The sequence below is a fragment of the Miniopterus schreibersii genome (genome assembly GCF_964146895.1).
Source record: "Miniopterus schreibersii genome assembly, chromosome: 2".
Taxonomy (NCBI): Eukaryota; Metazoa; Chordata; class Mammalia; order Chiroptera; family Miniopteridae; genus Miniopterus; species Miniopterus schreibersii.
Window position 1 is genome coordinate 24,342,496 of NC_138102.1, and position 16,118 is coordinate 24,358,613.

At 48.9% G+C, this 16,118-nt stretch overlaps 2 protein-coding genes across 12 annotated transcripts in view; one reads left to right on the forward strand and one right to left on the reverse strand.

Annotated features, from left to right (window-relative positions):
- CSGALNACT1 (chondroitin sulfate N-acetylgalactosaminyltransferase 1) overlaps window positions 1-9,370 on the forward strand; it is a 268,054-nt gene extending 258,684 nt beyond the window's left edge. For all 11 annotated transcript variants that reach the window (XM_081128079.1, XM_081128070.1, XM_081128078.1 and 8 more), the window contains 2 exons: window positions 4,750-4,831; window positions 7,452-9,370. In XM_081128079.1, the coding sequence (XP_080984205.1) occupies window positions 4,750-4,831; window positions 7,452-7,741 (372 nt within the window). In that variant the 3' untranslated portion in view covers window positions 7,742-9,370. The remainder of the gene's footprint in view (window positions 1-4,749; window positions 4,832-7,451) is intronic.
- A 4,210-nt stretch (window positions 9,371-13,580) lies between these two features.
- Window positions 13,581-16,118, reverse strand: part of SH2D4A (SH2 domain containing 4A) — a 46,648-nt gene continuing 44,110 nt past the window's right edge. Inside the window, exon 12 of the mRNA XM_081129595.1 lies at window positions 13,581-15,927. Coding sequence (XP_080985721.1) covers window positions 15,835-15,927 — 93 coding nt within the window. The 3' untranslated portion in view covers window positions 13,581-15,834. The remainder of the gene's footprint in view (window positions 15,928-16,118) is intronic.

The window sequence follows — 16,118 nt, forward strand, 5'->3', positions numbered from 1 at the left end:
ACCAGTCTGTTCAGTGTGCAGATGGTGTGCTGGCCCCTGACCTCACTTTCTCTCTGATTAAACTCTCACCTCTCTACCCACCTCCAAAAAGTATTTGCCGCTCAACTGCATTTCAGTTTAAACTTCTAAAAATTGCTGACCAGGTGTAGTCTGTTTTTGTTTATTCGGAAAACAGACACTCGCTGAATGTCAAGAGTAACATTAACAGAGGCAATCTGTGCAGTCTTTGTAAACCAGCACCGTGTCCCCATCGTTGTGTGTAGTGCTCAGCAGTATTACATGTGAAGAGGCTTCATTGTGCTCAGTACACAGATGAGAAACTTGAAGCTCAGAGGCACAAGCCACTTGCCCAGACTGCTAAGTGGCCAGTTTGGGAATTCAGGTGCCCCCCATGTGATGGAGACTGGATTGAGGATGCGAGTGGACATACTCTTTGGCCTCAGAGTACTTCTCTGAGAGCACAGAGTCTAGCCCCTGGTTACAGATCCCTAGAAAAGAGGGAACCTGGACCATTCCTTGATCGGCATGGTACCCTTCCGAGGACACTTCATTTTTCAAATGCAGATACTGATAAAAGACGACTTGTCAAAGATGTGGGTTCGTACAAATCTTGGAGGTGGCATTTGAGTCTGTTCTTACACCAGTGCTTTGAAAGCTGTGGCTCTAGAATACTTTATTTCTCAAGAAATAAAAAGTGTTACTGCCCCATGCCTTACCACGGGCATATGCATGCCACATGCAGCCCCCAGAATCCCACACGGGGTGCTCACCAAAACCTTGGTGGGGTCGGGCCACCCAACCCAGCCACAGAGGACCCTGAAGCTTGAGGTGTCTGCTGCTCACAGACAGGGCTGGCTGCCCACCCTGCATGGCCCAGAGAACAATGAAAGCTCGGGGCCCATGTTCAAAACTCATTAAGAATCCCAAGATGGCAGCAGCAATGCATTAAATGCGGCCTGGAGCCTTCTCTGCGTGGGGCCTGTGGGCCGGACACTGCCTACAGCGAGGGCAGAAATCAGCTTAATGGACCCCATTGGTGTTTCTGGTGAATGTGGGCCTGCTCTGACACAACCTCAGTTCTTGGGAGACTCTCTTGTATTTAGAGGAAATACTCTGCCCGAGTTATGTTATTTATTTTATTTTAGGGCCCAGATTGCTTCATGGGCAGTTGTCCAAGTCAGTGCCATTAAAGCAGACAGGCGCTGCCTGGCTCCCCAGCCCCCGTGTAGCTGCAGGGTGGCTGCCTTCCCATGTCTTTGGGGAGAGGCGCTGATTTGTGCTTTGTGTTTTGGTCCTAATAGAAAATAATCACCCCAATCCCATGAATCTCCCACAGAGCTGGGGGTCTGGAAACTTCCTGTGGGAGAGCAGGCCTGACAACCGTCCTTCCTGGTGTGTTCCTGCCCTGCAATGCTGGGCTGGATCAAAGGTGGGGGGAGAGAGGATGCTCCAGAGAGCCAAGAGGAGGCCAGCCCTGGAAAGAAACTTGAAAAAGTGAAGATAGCACTTGAAAACAGGTCGGGAAATTCAGGACAGGAGGAGATGTTTCTCTTCTGAAGTCTAATCTCTGTCTTAGGGTTTCTTCCTCCTCTAGACATTGTTGGTGTGTATCTTTTCAATGCTTGACCAGAACATCCTTGGGACAAAGGTTCTAAGAGGTTAAGCCCTCTTCTTAGACGCCAGGAAGGTGAAAATGTACTTGTCTGTTGGCCCAGAGCCACACGATTCGGAGGGTTTTCCCACTGGAACTCCTAGGCCTTGGCCGATTCACACCCTGACAAGGTTCCCGGGCTTGAACCCTGTCTATTTCCACTGGCTTGATGTTGTCTCTGCCCCAGGACTGCTCCTCATTCATTCATTAGAGAAGTATAGCAGGTCCTCAGGTAATGTTGTTTTGTTCAACATTGTTTCATGATAACGCTAATGTGATGCCACTGGAACTCAACTCCTGTTTGTATCAGTCAGCTGTGGTAAACTGGTTTTGTTGTATGTTGTTTGGTTTAAAGTCGCAAAACCTATCCACAATGTTAACTGCCGACTTACTGTGTTTACTGAGTGCCTCCTTTGTGCGAAACAGTGACCTGGGTGCTGGAGACACAGCCGTGACCCAAGGCTGAGCTGACGTTCATCAATGGTAGTGGGTAAAGGCAGTCAGCTAATGGAGGAACAAATGCAACAGGATCATTTCAGAGAGCCTGGTTTATAGAGAAAATAAACCAGGTGATGGTGTATGTAGAATGTGACATTGGTGGAAAGGGTTGACAGTGGCTGGGGGAGGGCCAGGATGACGACTCAGCAATGACATTGGAGCAGAGCCCAAGAGTGAGCAGGGAAAGGGTGACCCAGGGATGGGGGTCTGCAGTATCCAGCTGTGGAGACCTGTGAGCCTGGTACGTTCAAGGGGCAGAATACAAGGGGTCTATTTGTAAGGGGCACATGAGATGGGCAAGGCAGGAAGGGGCTAGGTCATGTGGGACCTTGGCGGGTTAGAAGTTTCCTCATGGATTTCATTCTAATTGCATTAGAGAGAATGCAATTAAAACCACTGCAGGGCTTTAAATGGGAACGTGCTGGGATCTGATGTACACCTGAGAGCTCACTCCCAGCTAGGCTGCTGGTCGCGGGCACCACTCCAGTTAGCGACTCGGCACAGCCAGGGTGGTGGAGCCTTAATAAGTGAGTTCTAATCAGTGCGCTCCATCTTCCTCTGACAGTGTATGCTGTGGGCAGATCTCATCAGTTCCCACCAAGGGCTACATTTCAATGAGCTCTTCAGACAGTGACTTTTCCTGGCTTGCCAACTTCAAAGCCAATGTTAATAAGTATTTATATAGCTCATTCCCCAGCCCGTACAGCCATTTGTTTCTGTCACACTGCCCCCAGCCAAGGGTCACTCTTCACTTTGTGCAGGCTCACCAGGCACTTCGTCCACTCATCCCAGCCCTGGGGTGCTACCTCTTGCAACACCCCCTTGTCTTTCTTCCCAAGCCCCAACCCATCGTTTGCCCTGTTTGGGGCTTTCTCTTTACATTGCATATAGACCTCAGCCAAGTATATGAAGTTTGGGTACTGACTCTACTTTTATCCAGAAGCTTAGTGGACTTGTCTGTGTCCTGACCAGCAAAAAGGCTATTAAGCCATTAATAGGAACAGAAACAGTGTACCTGCTATGAAAGAGATGAAACAGAAACCATTTTTAAAAAATGACTCAGTGGAGATTTTTCCAGACTTTCCTGCCCTGAAGTCTTTCCAGTTGATACTAATGAAATTGTCTTGTCACTTGGGGGATATTGTATTACAGGCCTTTGTTCTGAAGAAGGATCGGAGAGCATGTGCTGGGGACCACAGTAGCCGACAAAACCTCCGTTGGTCTTGACTTTCCCTAGGCAGTCCTGATGCAGTCTAGGGGCAGTGCAAGTGACATCCCTGGGGAGGTTGTAGTGAAAATAAGATTGTCTTATAGGTTACAGAGTAAAAGAGTTTTCAAGTTTATCAACCCTTCTGCAAGCCATTTGTTGAATACAGTTTAGCCTGTGGTGTAGATAAAAGGAAACTTCAGGGAGGTGAGATAGCAGGAATGGGGTAAATGTTTGGATCTTAGAGCTAGAAGAGACCCAAGAGAGGAGTGATTTAACTCAACCTTATTTATAGGAAACAGAGGCTTGAAGAAGTGAGGAACTAGCCTGAGGCCAAAAAGCCAGCCAGTGGTCAAGTTGGGACAAGACACACAGTTTCTCATTAGCTGTGAACAGAGCCAGATGTCCCAGATGGAAAATGCAGAAATCTGAGTGGATGGGGACCTGCTACAGCCTCCCCTTCCTTCCCCCTGCCCAGGAGACTTCCTTTCACCAAAGCACCTATGTTAACTACAAGAATGAATCATGAAAAATAACTATTAAAAGAGGTCCCCAAACCATTCCCAGAATTACCTCAGCCAAAAATATAGAAGCAGTTTTTGGAAGTCTTGCTGCTTCAGCCAGTACATTGGAAATTTACTTGCAAAGTTAGAGCCTGGGCAGGGCCAGGTCTCATTTTTCAAAGACAGTCACTGCTTGGATGGCCTCTCAGCAGCCCTGCAGCCTGGCAACAATTTGCAGATGCTTTTTGGGGCGGTTTGGTTTTAAAGTAAAAATGAATGGACAGAGTCTTTCTTCATAACCTGGACTCATGGTGCCCTTTTCCTCAACAAGCAAGAGCAGAGCCGGAGTCACACGCTGAAGTCTCGGGTTTTCCTTTTATTGCCTGTTTGTGCTCTGTGCCAGGGCAGCTGAATTCCGAGTTGTTCTCTATCCCTTCTCTCAACTTCCTGAGCCCTTTGCTGGCTCCCAGCCCGGCCCTGTGTGAGGGGCCGAGGCCTCCAATTCTCACTGGCACTGGTGTTGGGCCAGACGCGTAGGTGGCTTTTCCATGGCGCCGCTCAAAAACTTGCTCTCCTGTTTGTTTTTGAGTGTGTGTGTGTGTGTGTGTGTGTGTACGTGTGTGTGTGTGTGTGTTTCCATGCTTGCACCCTAGAAACATTCCAGCCAGGGATGCCAAAAATCACAAGGCCCTGTTTTGGGACTGGTGAGCTGACTGTGTTCCTAACTGTCCGAAAGGACACAGATCCATCTGCATTTCCCACACAGGGCTGTGGCTGTTTATCACTGGGATGGGCTCTCTGCAAAATTGCTTAGACAGGGTTGTACATAATCTCTGTTTCTTGTTATCCAATCTGTCCTTCCCTCTCAAATAAAAGTGCTTTCCCCACAGGTCATAAAGAAAGAAACTGGATTTTGGAGAGACTTTGGATTCGGGATGACATGTCAGTATCGGTCAGACTTCATCAATATAGGTAAGAGGCATCCACTTGGAACAAGCCTGCGTCTCGACTGCCACCTAGAGGCTGGTGTGCGGCCATGAGGGAATCAGGTCAGCTTCCAAGGAGTCGGGTGGCAAAGGCAGTGCCACTTCTTAAGGGAAGGACCTTCAAGTTCATTCCTCTTGTCACGGACTTGGGGTTGACTAGGAGGGGGCCTGGGAGTGTTTGGCACTTTAGCCCCTGTTACCTCCACCAGCATCTCTCAGGCATCCCAAATGAGGCTCACATCTGAGGATTTCAGGCAGCTCTTTGTATAAGGGCAGCTTCAAAGCAGTTCCCCCAGTGCGGCCTTCCAACCCAGCCTGGCACCTGCACCCTGTCATGTAGAGCATCCCGGGCCTAGGGGAATCCACTAAAAAATAGAGTGACATGGGGAATTTTGGAAAGTCACACACCAGAAAAGATCCAAATTTCTCTCTTCTGTACCTTTGAAAATTCCAGATGTCACTTGAAGCTCTGAAGGTAGAGTTACTGTGCACACACACAGGCTCCCAGAGCACAGACAGGAAAGGCCCTTAGGTGGCACTTGAGGAGGCCAAGGCTCTCAGAGGCAAAGTGAGGGACATGGTCAGCATGAGAACAGAGTGCCTGCTGTCCCCTTGGAGGTGCCACACTCTCTCCCCACAGTGGTTCATAACTCATGTGCCTCTGAAGGAAGTAGAATTATGGATTATATGTGTCTAGGGAATGAATGAGCAGGTCAGAAACCTTGATCTTGGGCTTGGGCTCTGGGTGGTCCCTGAGCAGGATGGAGTCAGGGAGGTTGTGTCCTAACACAGTGTGGAAACTCCCATCTCCACCGTTTCCCTGTGGGCATCCAAGAGCCTGCTCACCTTGCTCTCTCCTGGTCTACCCCCCCTCTGGCCAAGGCCTAAAGCTTCTTTTTTTAAGATCAGTGAGTCTATCTGAGCAGCCCCAGGATTTTGTTCAGAGGTGAGATAGTCTATAGGGACTGCAGAACACTCACAGAAATCACCAGTTAAAAAGACAAAAACCTGACAGGAGGTCAGGTCCTGTAAGAAGCAGTGGAGCACCTAGGATATTGGTCTCTGAGTGGCTGGTGCCCTCAGATAACTGGCATCGAACCACAGGTGTTCTTTGATTTCTCTAAGAAATAATCCTAAGTGATTTTGTGCAAATCAGTTTTCAAAATGACATATATATTTTTTAAATTTCTAAAGGATATCTTCATTTCAAGAATCTGTTTCCTTGCTCTGTGTATAGGGAGAGATTATTTTGTGATGATGTAAGTTTATCAAATTTGGGTTTAGAATACTTTTTCCCCCTATAGATAGGGTATAGCTGTAATTGAAAACATGGGCATGGCAGGCTAGGCAGGCTGCTCTTTTCCAGGAAGCTGTTGCTATGACCTCAGAATGAATCTTTGGGTTACATCTGTCCCCCAGTCATTCTTTGCAATCTTGTATTAATTTGCAGGCATCATATACTCACACAGCTTCTACTTAATAAGTTGTGATGATACCAGTGGGAATAATAAATCAGTTACAGCCAACCAAGCACTGCCCTTTACATTACTGTCTCGTTTGGTTATGACACCTACTTCATTTCAGGATAAAGAAACCAAAACTCAAGAGAGGTAAAGTGGAAGCTTGGATGAGAACCAGGATTCAGATTCCAGACTCTTGACTCAGAATGGTCTCTGCCTGCACACTTTGGGGGGCACAGATCACTCCTATGCATGGCCCAGGGGTGGTTGGGATGTGGTTTCCCTGTGCTTGGTGAGCCCCCCTTCTGGATCCAGCGATAGCCTTGATCAGAGCAGCAGGTTTGGGGGCTGCAGGGGACAAAGGGCTGCGTGGTCACTCTGAGAAAAGATGTTGAGAATCCCCTCACTGTTTCTTGTAAGAGAGAAATCCCACAGGCGAGACAGGAACAGTGACAACAGGAGGCCGGTTTTTCTTTGGTTCTACTTGAGACATGGTGGGCTTTAGATTAAGAAACGACCTGGGGCCTCTCAGTTTACAAGGTGAGAGTTCAGGGGGCCGTGACTCCGTGAAACAAGGTTGTCTAAGCAGAACTGCAGCACTGACTGGGGCCCGTCCCTTTGACACGAGTCGTTTCGCGAGCTTTCTGGGACCACGTCAGCCCCCGAAAGGAAGACGACTTTTGTGGGATGTGATTTTTTCACGCTGAGATCGACCCTGTTTTACTATTTCGCCCTGCACGCCTCAGGTTTATTCCATCTGAAGCGGCTGGGGGAGGCCACATTCACGCCGAAACGCACGCGGGTTCATCGGGGGTTTCGGGTTAGGGTGCCGCCGCCGCTCTCAGTTGGAGGCCAGGGCTGGTCGCTAGCACCGCCGGCCGTTCTGGGGAGGGCAGGCCCGTGCTGGGGGGGTCCTGCTTGCAGCCCCTCCCCTCAGGAGTCGGTCTGGCTGCCACGAAGGTCCCCCGTTTGAGAATTCCGAGCTCTCTGGCCCGGCGGCCTTTCCTGGTCGGAGGGGCTGTGAAAGGCCCTGCCCGGGACGCTGCTGCTCCTCACGCACGGCGCTGTGCTGGTGCGGCCCGGGGGGCGCGTGGGGACCAGGAGACGCGGGCCCGGCGCGCTCAGCAGTGTCCTCTCTCCTGACAGGTGGCTTTGACCTGGACATCAAAGGCTGGGGCGGAGAGGACGTGCACCTGTATCGCAAGTACCTGCACAGCAGCCTCATCGTCGTGCGGGCGCCCGTGCGGGGCCTCTTCCACCTCTGGCACGAGAAGCGCTGTGTGGACGAGCTGACCCCCGAGCAGTACAAGATGTGCATGCAGTCCAAGGCCATGAACGAGGCGTCGCACGGGCAGCTGGGCATGCTGGTCTTCAGGCACGAGATCGAGGCTCACCTTCGCCAGCAGAAGCAGAAGACAAGCGGCAAAAGGACATGAGCTCCCCGGGACACGTTTCGGGAGGTGTTTCTCTTTTTTCCCCCCCTTTTGCAATTACCCTGACAAGTGGCTGCAACAAGGAAAAGGTTTCCATTAAAGGGCAAAAAAAGGAAGTTGACCGGTTAGTAAAAGACGAAGGGAGAGAGCCTCCAGTTTCTGCTTCTGTGGTTTTATGCAACAGGAATGAGAATCGGCCACTTTGCCTGCAGAAGTCGCCCCCACGATCCTCTGCAGCGCCTCACGGAGGGCTGTGAGGATCTAAGCCCGACGGCGTGGGGACTGGGACTGTTTGCAGCAAAGGGAGGTCTGTTGTTTTCTGTGCTTATTGCAATAGTCATGAATTAAGACCAGTTTTGTAAAAAGTTCATTACAGTGAAAGGCAAACACATTTCTCCCCATCTGAATGGTGGTGTCAGCAGGGCGCGGAGGCCGTGTGACACTCAGATGCCCTCATCACGATACCGGGGAGTAGCTTAAGCAAAACCAAATGGACCAAAAAAGAAAAGAAACCATAACTGTTGTGTCATTCCCTCCCCAAGATTAACCAAAAACAATCTAATCATCTTTTTGGTTGTAGTTTTAACCATCTCCATTTGTTAATTTTATTTAAAAATGCACTTTTCTTTTGCTTATGAGTTATATTTTGCTTATTTAATGACCCATTTGCAAGCCTTACTAAGAGAGCACAAGCTAGCATACACTTTTATATTTTTTAAGAAGATACTTTTAGATGCATGATGAGAACTTTCCTTTCAGAGCATCAGGTTGACACTCATATCCGAGCACCCGCCAAGTGCTGCCCTGTCAGACGCCGTGTCAGACCTTCATCGCGTGGAAGGCGTGGCGTGGGGCTGCTGACGGGCCCAGGCGTAAACGGACTTTATCTGAAGAGTATTTCCGAAGAAGAGCAACTGAACACTGGAGGGAAAGAAAAATACACTTTTGTTTTTCTTTTTTTTTTTTTTTACCAGAAAAGGAAACTTGTTCAGACTCTTGATTTATTTAATAGTCAGAAAATACATCTTTCCTTGGGAGAACTGGGTACCACTTTCTTACCTGTTTAAATAAACCAAAGTGTACTGTGTGAACCAAACAATCTCTTTTCAAAGCAGGGTGCTCTTCCTGGCTTCTGGCTTCCACGAGAAGAATCACAGGAAAATGAATTTTGTGCAAGATCATTCCATCTGCCGGAGTCTCGTGGGAGGGAAGATTTTGCTACATGCTCATCCACCCCAGTGCAGGGGGAAGTAACTTTATTATGTTTTAAGTGAAGCAGTTCTACTCAGTCACCAAGGCGCTTCTGAAAATTGCATTTTATTATAGTTCCCAACTATTTAAAAAAAATAAAAACAGTTAACACTGAGTGGTTTCTGCATTCATGGGAAAATTATTTATTTATTAGCCAGCACCAGATGCATGAGCTAATTATCTCTGATTCCTTATCTTCTGTTTGCCCACAGTCAAGTCATTGTTTAAAAGCTTCAAGAACATTCAAGCTGTCGGTGTGTTAAAAAAAAAAAAAAAAGCATTGTATTGATTTGTACTGGTAGTTCATAAAATTTAATTAAAACACAGGGCATGGATGGAAGGTGGCATTGGACAGCTAATAAAATATGATTTGTGGATATGATTTCTTTTTGGGGTAAGAATGCCATGTCTTTAGTTTGGGGAAAGTTTTTTTATGCATAAACCAGGGTTTCTCAACCTTGGCATTATGAATATTTGGGGCTAGACCATTCTTCTTTGTGGGGCCCTCTCATGCACTGTAGGGTATTTAGCAGCATCCCTGGCTTCTACCCACCAGATGCCAGGAGCACCTCTCACCCAGGCTGACAACCATTATGTCCCAGTCATTGCCAAACGTCCCTGGAGGGTAGAACCACCCCTGGTTGAGAACCACTGGTCTAGAGGGAGGAGAGAACCATAATAAACCTGGGCGTGATACAATTATCCATTTTATTAGAAGAAATTGAGAAATGATTTCCAAGGTCCCTTTTGACTCTGTGTTTTCTATTCTACATACAATGGTGACACTAGAGATTCTGGGCACATGTCTGGCCTGTCTCTCCAGTGGTCCTGATGGCTTTGTGGGACTGACCTGCACACTCCTGCCCATCCCTTGTTGGATGCATTTCCAACAAGGCTGACGGCAGGGAGCAAATGTTTGACCATGGGGTCAGGCAGGCCTAAGCATCCCTCGAGTGGTGTGGTCCCAGACTACTCTCTGAGCTAACCGACCTTGGTGTCTGTTTAAATTGTGTTATCACAGATGCCGAGACAGTGCTTTAGAATTGGGTTTTAAAGTTGTTGAAGGTAGCAGAAAAGAAGAGGAAACAGCACAATATTAAACTGTTTTTCTCTTTTTAAAGCATAGTCAGGTAAAACAGCTTTATCCAAAGGTAGGAGCCCTCTTAAAGCACATGCATGAGGGAATCTGGCTTAGATTGGGCTGCTTTACCAAAAATGGTGTAGACTGGCTTGTACAACAGACGTTGATTTCTCAAGGTTTGGAGGCTGGGAAATCCAAGATCAAGGCACCGGCGGATACCGTGTTTGGTGAGGGGCTCTTCTTGCTATATCCTCACATGGCCGAGAGCTCTCCCCCTGTTCTTAAAAAGGGCATGAGTCCTGTCATGGAGGCTCCATCCTCATGGCCTAACTACCTCCTAAAGGCCCCACCACCTGATACCATCACATTGGAGAGTCAACTTATAAATGTTGTGGGGCACATGCAGCTCATAGCAGGACCTCTCCCCAATCCCTCCCCAAAGGACTAGCAGAGGCCCCACTGAAACATTGTAATCAGGAGCTTGGAATTTAACCTTACACAGCAAAGGAAAGCAGATGAACCTGTGGCTCGAAGGACTCAGGACCCAGTCACATATATTCTGAAGGAAGGGTACTGCCAAGGAAGCACTGAGTCCTGGGCTTGTCTTAGGTCCCTTTTCACCTTCTGCACTTTCCCTCTGCTCTTATTATATATAAGTCACCCAGTAACTAGCCCCAGTCATCTCACTGGAGCTGGGGTCTCTAATATGAACCTCAGGTCTCCTCCACCAGCAGCCTCATGAGAGCCAACTGTTAGCACCTCTTCCCACTCCTCACTCAGTAATGGCAGATTGGGAGCTTGAAGTCAACCATGGTGGGAGTATTTACACCATAGAAATTGGCAATTAGCAAAGGCTACATACACGGACTCCCCCAGAACCCTACCCTTCACCCCCCACCCCAGCCAGTTGTTGTTTACCTGCATACCACAGATGATATGAGTTAATATGTCTGAGGTTTTTAGGCCATGTCAGGCACGTGGCAGATATTCATGCTCAGCTGTTGTTATTCAATACCAGTTCCCATGCCCAGCACTTCTTGGGTATAATCAGAGAGCCATTATGGGTCACACATTGCAGACCATGAACCCATCCACCTTGTGTGCATTGATCTGTATTTCTGTCATTCTGAAAACAATTTCAATCTACCTGAAGAAGAGTTACTAGGCATATAAACTATAATGGCTAATTTCTCCCTTAAATTCCATGCTCAGTATTTGGAGTTGATGACCCCCTAGGCAGTTGAGAGGCATTAGAAGATTTTGAAGTAAGGAGCATAGCCAGGCACCTTATGAACATAGTGCCAACCCTCTAAGGTAGGTAATATCATTACTTCCATTTTACGGGTACAGAAAACCAAGGCTCGGAAATGGTAAAGGACTTGCCCAGAGGCCCAGCCCGAAAGGGGCTGGCTCCAGGCTCACATGTCTATCCCAACCAGCTCCAGAGGGCTTGAAGGTCTTGGGGGAGGGAGTGGGTTGAGGAAGCTTTGCTAAGGGTGAGTCCAGAGCCTGTCCTCTTGAGCCTGGGTTTCCCACCGTTTCTCTGCCCTCCAGCCCCACCTGTGGAATAATCCCAAGACAATGAATGAAAATTTGTTAACTCAGTGACCCAGGAAGACAAGCAGGCTGGCCCCGCCCCCCTCCAGCTGCCTTGCAATTACCCGGGTTAGGGCTCTGAAGCCTTGGAAGCTGGCTCTCCAGCAGGATCCCATGGCGCTAGACTTAAAGACCGCCTTGAGTAGGAGGGACAAGCAGGTAGGAATATTTGCTCTTTGAAAAAGATTTGATGTTGTTGCTGAGAACTGATAAAGCCCTTGGGTCGTCCCTCAGATGGGTGTGTTTTGCTGTGACACCCATCAAATAGCTGGCAGCTTTGTGTGGCCCGTGTTCTGATTAGCTTCATGTTTGAATTCAAAGCTGTTTCTCCTGGCAGCACTCAGTGCTTTGCTCTGTGCCAGTTGGTTGGGGGCTTTGGGTGGTGGTTTCAACACAGCAAATATTCTCTCAGTCAGCAGAGGTGCCTCTCAAAATGTCCCCCAGCTGCTGGTCCTACCCACGCGCCTTCTGGAGTAGTGAACGCCAGTGCCCCTGGGCTGTCTGCTCTTCTAGGAAGGGGAAGGGGGGCAGCCTGGGGAGGGAAGTCAGTGCTGTGCTGCCTCAGGGCCATCTCTGTCCACAGTCACCCAGAGGTTCAGGGAGGGCCAGGCCACCTTCTGTGGCCTCTGTCCAGGACGCACCATGTGTCCTTCGGCCTGGCTGCGGGCCGTGTAGGTAGCCTATGGCTACAGGCAGCCCCCAGGTGGGATGCTTGGTGAACTGGACTGTTCATCCACCCGAGAGGGACACTTAGCTTGAAATGAGGGGCATGCAGTACCGCCAGAAGCTCCCTCTACCTCTGCCGTTAATCCCATTTCTAACCCCACCACCAGCCCACTACCAAACCATCCTCCAACTCGTTTAAAGACAAGAGAACAGTAAATATCACCTGGCCTGCTAGGATGTTAAACCCCATTTGAAAAGGTTAATTATTTTTTTAATTTAAAAATAAATAAAAATTCAAAACACAAATGTGAAGCCTTCAGGTTAAATTCAGAGGAAGGCTGGAGGAAAAATGTACCTAACTGCTTGTTCTAATTAATCAGCCTCAAATGGAGCCACGTGAGAGGCACACCCGTAGCCCTGGCTGCGGGAAGCGCGGGGAGCGGCCTGGCTGGAGGCCTCCCCAGAGCCCCGCGAACCGGGAGCGCCCCAAAGACAGGGCTCTAGCCATGCCGCTTGGTGGCAGAGGACAGGGTGGCTGATTCCAAGGCCTTAGCTCAGATAGGCAATTGGTGTAAATGCCCTTGAGATGTTTGTAGTGGTCTGTCCATGCCCCACTTTCACTCTTGTCTTGACCCTTTTTAAGGGGCCCTGTGTTTCCCCTTCTGGGCGGAGGGCTTGAGCCTGCCAACGCTTCCTGGCGTTGCTTAGCGCTGCCGGTGGCGCTGAGGGACAAGGCATCGTTCTCGTTCATCTTCCCGCAGCCGTGTAGGGCAGGTGACCAGAACCGGGGACCAACCAGGCGCCTTCCAGGGGCGGGGGGGTCTGGCAGTCGGGGGTCGGTAGCTGGAGAGGGGATGACTAAGAGGAAGTTCCAGAAGGAAGTCCAGAGGGAATCAGCATGGCCAGGGAGGGGCGCCTGCACGCAGTCCCGAAGGGGCGGGCAGGCTGGAGTACCTGGAATTGGGGCATGGGATGGAACCTGAGGGGAGCATCCCCCCCCCCCGACCAAGAACCCCTGGGCAGGCAGGTCCGGGTGCTAGGCTTATTGAGGAAACAGGAGGAGGGACCGGGGCCAGGGTTTGGACGCCTCACCTTAGGCCATAAGTAGGGTCAGGCACAGGCAGACTGAGTCTGATAGCAGAGCTGGGATGGGAATTCGGGCCTCCTCAACTCCATTTAGTTGAAATCAATTTCTGAATTCTATAAACCCCTCTCCTTCGCTAAGAATTTCGCGTATTACTCCTCGCTATCATGTCAACACTGGACAGTTTATTCCTCTGAGTGTCAATAGCCAGCAGGATAAAACAGTGCAGAGCTCAGATCTGCTTCTTGTAAGGGCAGGTTCATCCAGTCGGGTCTTTCCTGTTCTCTAACTCTTCCTCCGATGGGATGTCACTTGGAGTAGTTACATCTGGATAGGACTGTACTTATTTCCTCCAAAAAAATTTTAGGCAGAAAGTGATGCTGGGATCTTATATGACTTCATAATTATTAGTGACTATAGGGTACTTTTCTATTCATTCCAGGACCTTAAGATTCCAGAGCTGAAAATAATAAAGATCACCTAGTTAAAATACCTTGTTTTATTTTATCAGAAGTGAAAAGAGGTTCAGAGAGGTAAGAGGACCTATCTGAGATCACAAAGCTCATGGTGGGGAGAGATGGAAATAGAGAAGTTCCTGACTTCAGCCCTGTGTTATCTCTGAATTCTATAATGTGACTGCTGATCATAGTTAGAAACGAAAGCTGAGAGAGAGAGGCTCTCTTAGACAACTGTCTAATTGACAGCTGTCTCTCAGTCAACAGAAACCACAATGGACCATTTCGAGAAACACATAACTATCTGTGTTAAAAAACTTTCTCATTCAAGTCCACATATCCACCCATGCCCACTCACATGTATATGCACAGACATGCACCCCGCCCTCTTTTCAGGTTATATTTACACTGTCAATGAGCACTTTATACAACCGACAACCTCATGAACAAATTGTTACCACCTGCTGCTTCCCTTAAAACAATGCTGACAGAGGGAGTTGGGCCCAAAGTATGAGCAGATCTTCATCTTCCCAGAAGAATGATCTTGGTGGCTCGGAGCCTCCTTGGTCACTGCCCCCCCAAGTGAGGCTGGAAGTGGGGTGGGGTGCAGTAGGGCAGAAGATTCCTGACTGAGCAACTCTTCATCCCAGGGCCAGTGGGAGGTTCTTCTCATCTCCCATTTTTCCTTCATTATGAGGAGGGCAAACTATACATCAACAAATGGTATATAATGCACATCAGGTTCCATAATTTCATAAACTTCTGTATTAGTTTTTTAGGGCTGCCATAACAAACTACCATAAACTCAGTGGCTTAAGACAACAGAGATTTATTCTCCCAGAGTTCTGGAGGCTAGAAGTCTGCAACCAAGGTGTCGGCGGGGCGACGCCTCCTTTTTAGGCCCTGGGAGAGGCTGCCCATGCCTCTCCTAGCTTCTGTGGTTGCCAGCGATCCTTGGCGTTCCTGGCTCGTAGCTGCGTCACTCGTCTCTGCTCTGCCGTCTCATGGCCTTCCCTCCGCATGTGTCTCTGTTTCCAAATCCCTCTCTCATAAGGATGCCAGGCACTGATTATGGGGCACACCCATATCCAGTATGACCTCATCTTAACTTGCTAACATCTGCAAAGATCCTATGTCCAAATAAGGCCACATTCTCAGGCACGGGGGGGTTGGACTTTAACATATCTTTTGGGGGACACAGTTCAACCCACAAAAGTAGCATCCACACAGCTCACTATTGTGTTCTTGTAGGTCACCACTAATACGCAATACCTCACATGTGCAGGGCTCCATCCATGGTGTGCTCTTGGAGAGCCAAGGGAGACAGGCAAGTGGGTCCTGTTTTCCAGAATGAGAAACACACTCATAGATATCTGCTCGCTCGCCTAGTCCGCAGTATTTTAGTCCATGTTAAGCCTCTCATCCTGTATTTTAAAATGCATTCAATTTACATTCCCATCTTTGTTTTGTGATGTCTCTTACATCCTGGCTCCAACGTGCACATTAAGTGAAGTGTGTTTGGAGGGTCATCTCAGCCGTTAGTAAAGGCTTTCTTCACCAGCTCCCTAAAGCCAGCATGGGACTTCATAAAGCAGGACCCTGAGCCCTTTTGAGATGATGCAAAGAGAGAGTGTAGAGGCCACGAAATCGTTCCCATGAGCTACTGTTTTTAAAGCACAACTTCATTCCTAAAAGATTTCAATTTCTTCTTTGTTCACTTGATCTTACATACATCAGTAAGGTTGTATCCTTCATGTTAGGCAGTTGCTGAAATGGGAGATCTCCCTTTACTTTCGGGGCGCAAACACCAGCATTTGTGCCGAAGAAGGATTCCCATTGATCAGTCGATGAGTATTGGCTCTGCTGCAGGGTCGTTTTGGCTTCACACAGAAACATCCATTCCAGCAGTGTCTGTCCCGAGGAAAGCCCAGCTGGAGGCTGCAGGGTGACGCGTTGGGGGCTGTCACTCAAAGAGCTCCAGGTAGTCGGGAGGCTGGTCCTGCTGACCACAGGGGTACAGGAGGAGCTCTTTCCCCAGGGAGGTGATGGGTTCCTCCTGTGAATCAGAAGGCACAGGTCAGGCTGGGCGGGCTGTTACGAGAGTGTCAGTAATGATGTGCTGCTCCTACCTCCTCAGTGCACAGAACTTCCTGCCTACCCTTGACTTACACCAGGCTTTATGGTCTGCGGCAATCTAAAAGCAGATTCTTCTCACCCATAAGCCGCCGTGTACTCTCTTCCGAACCT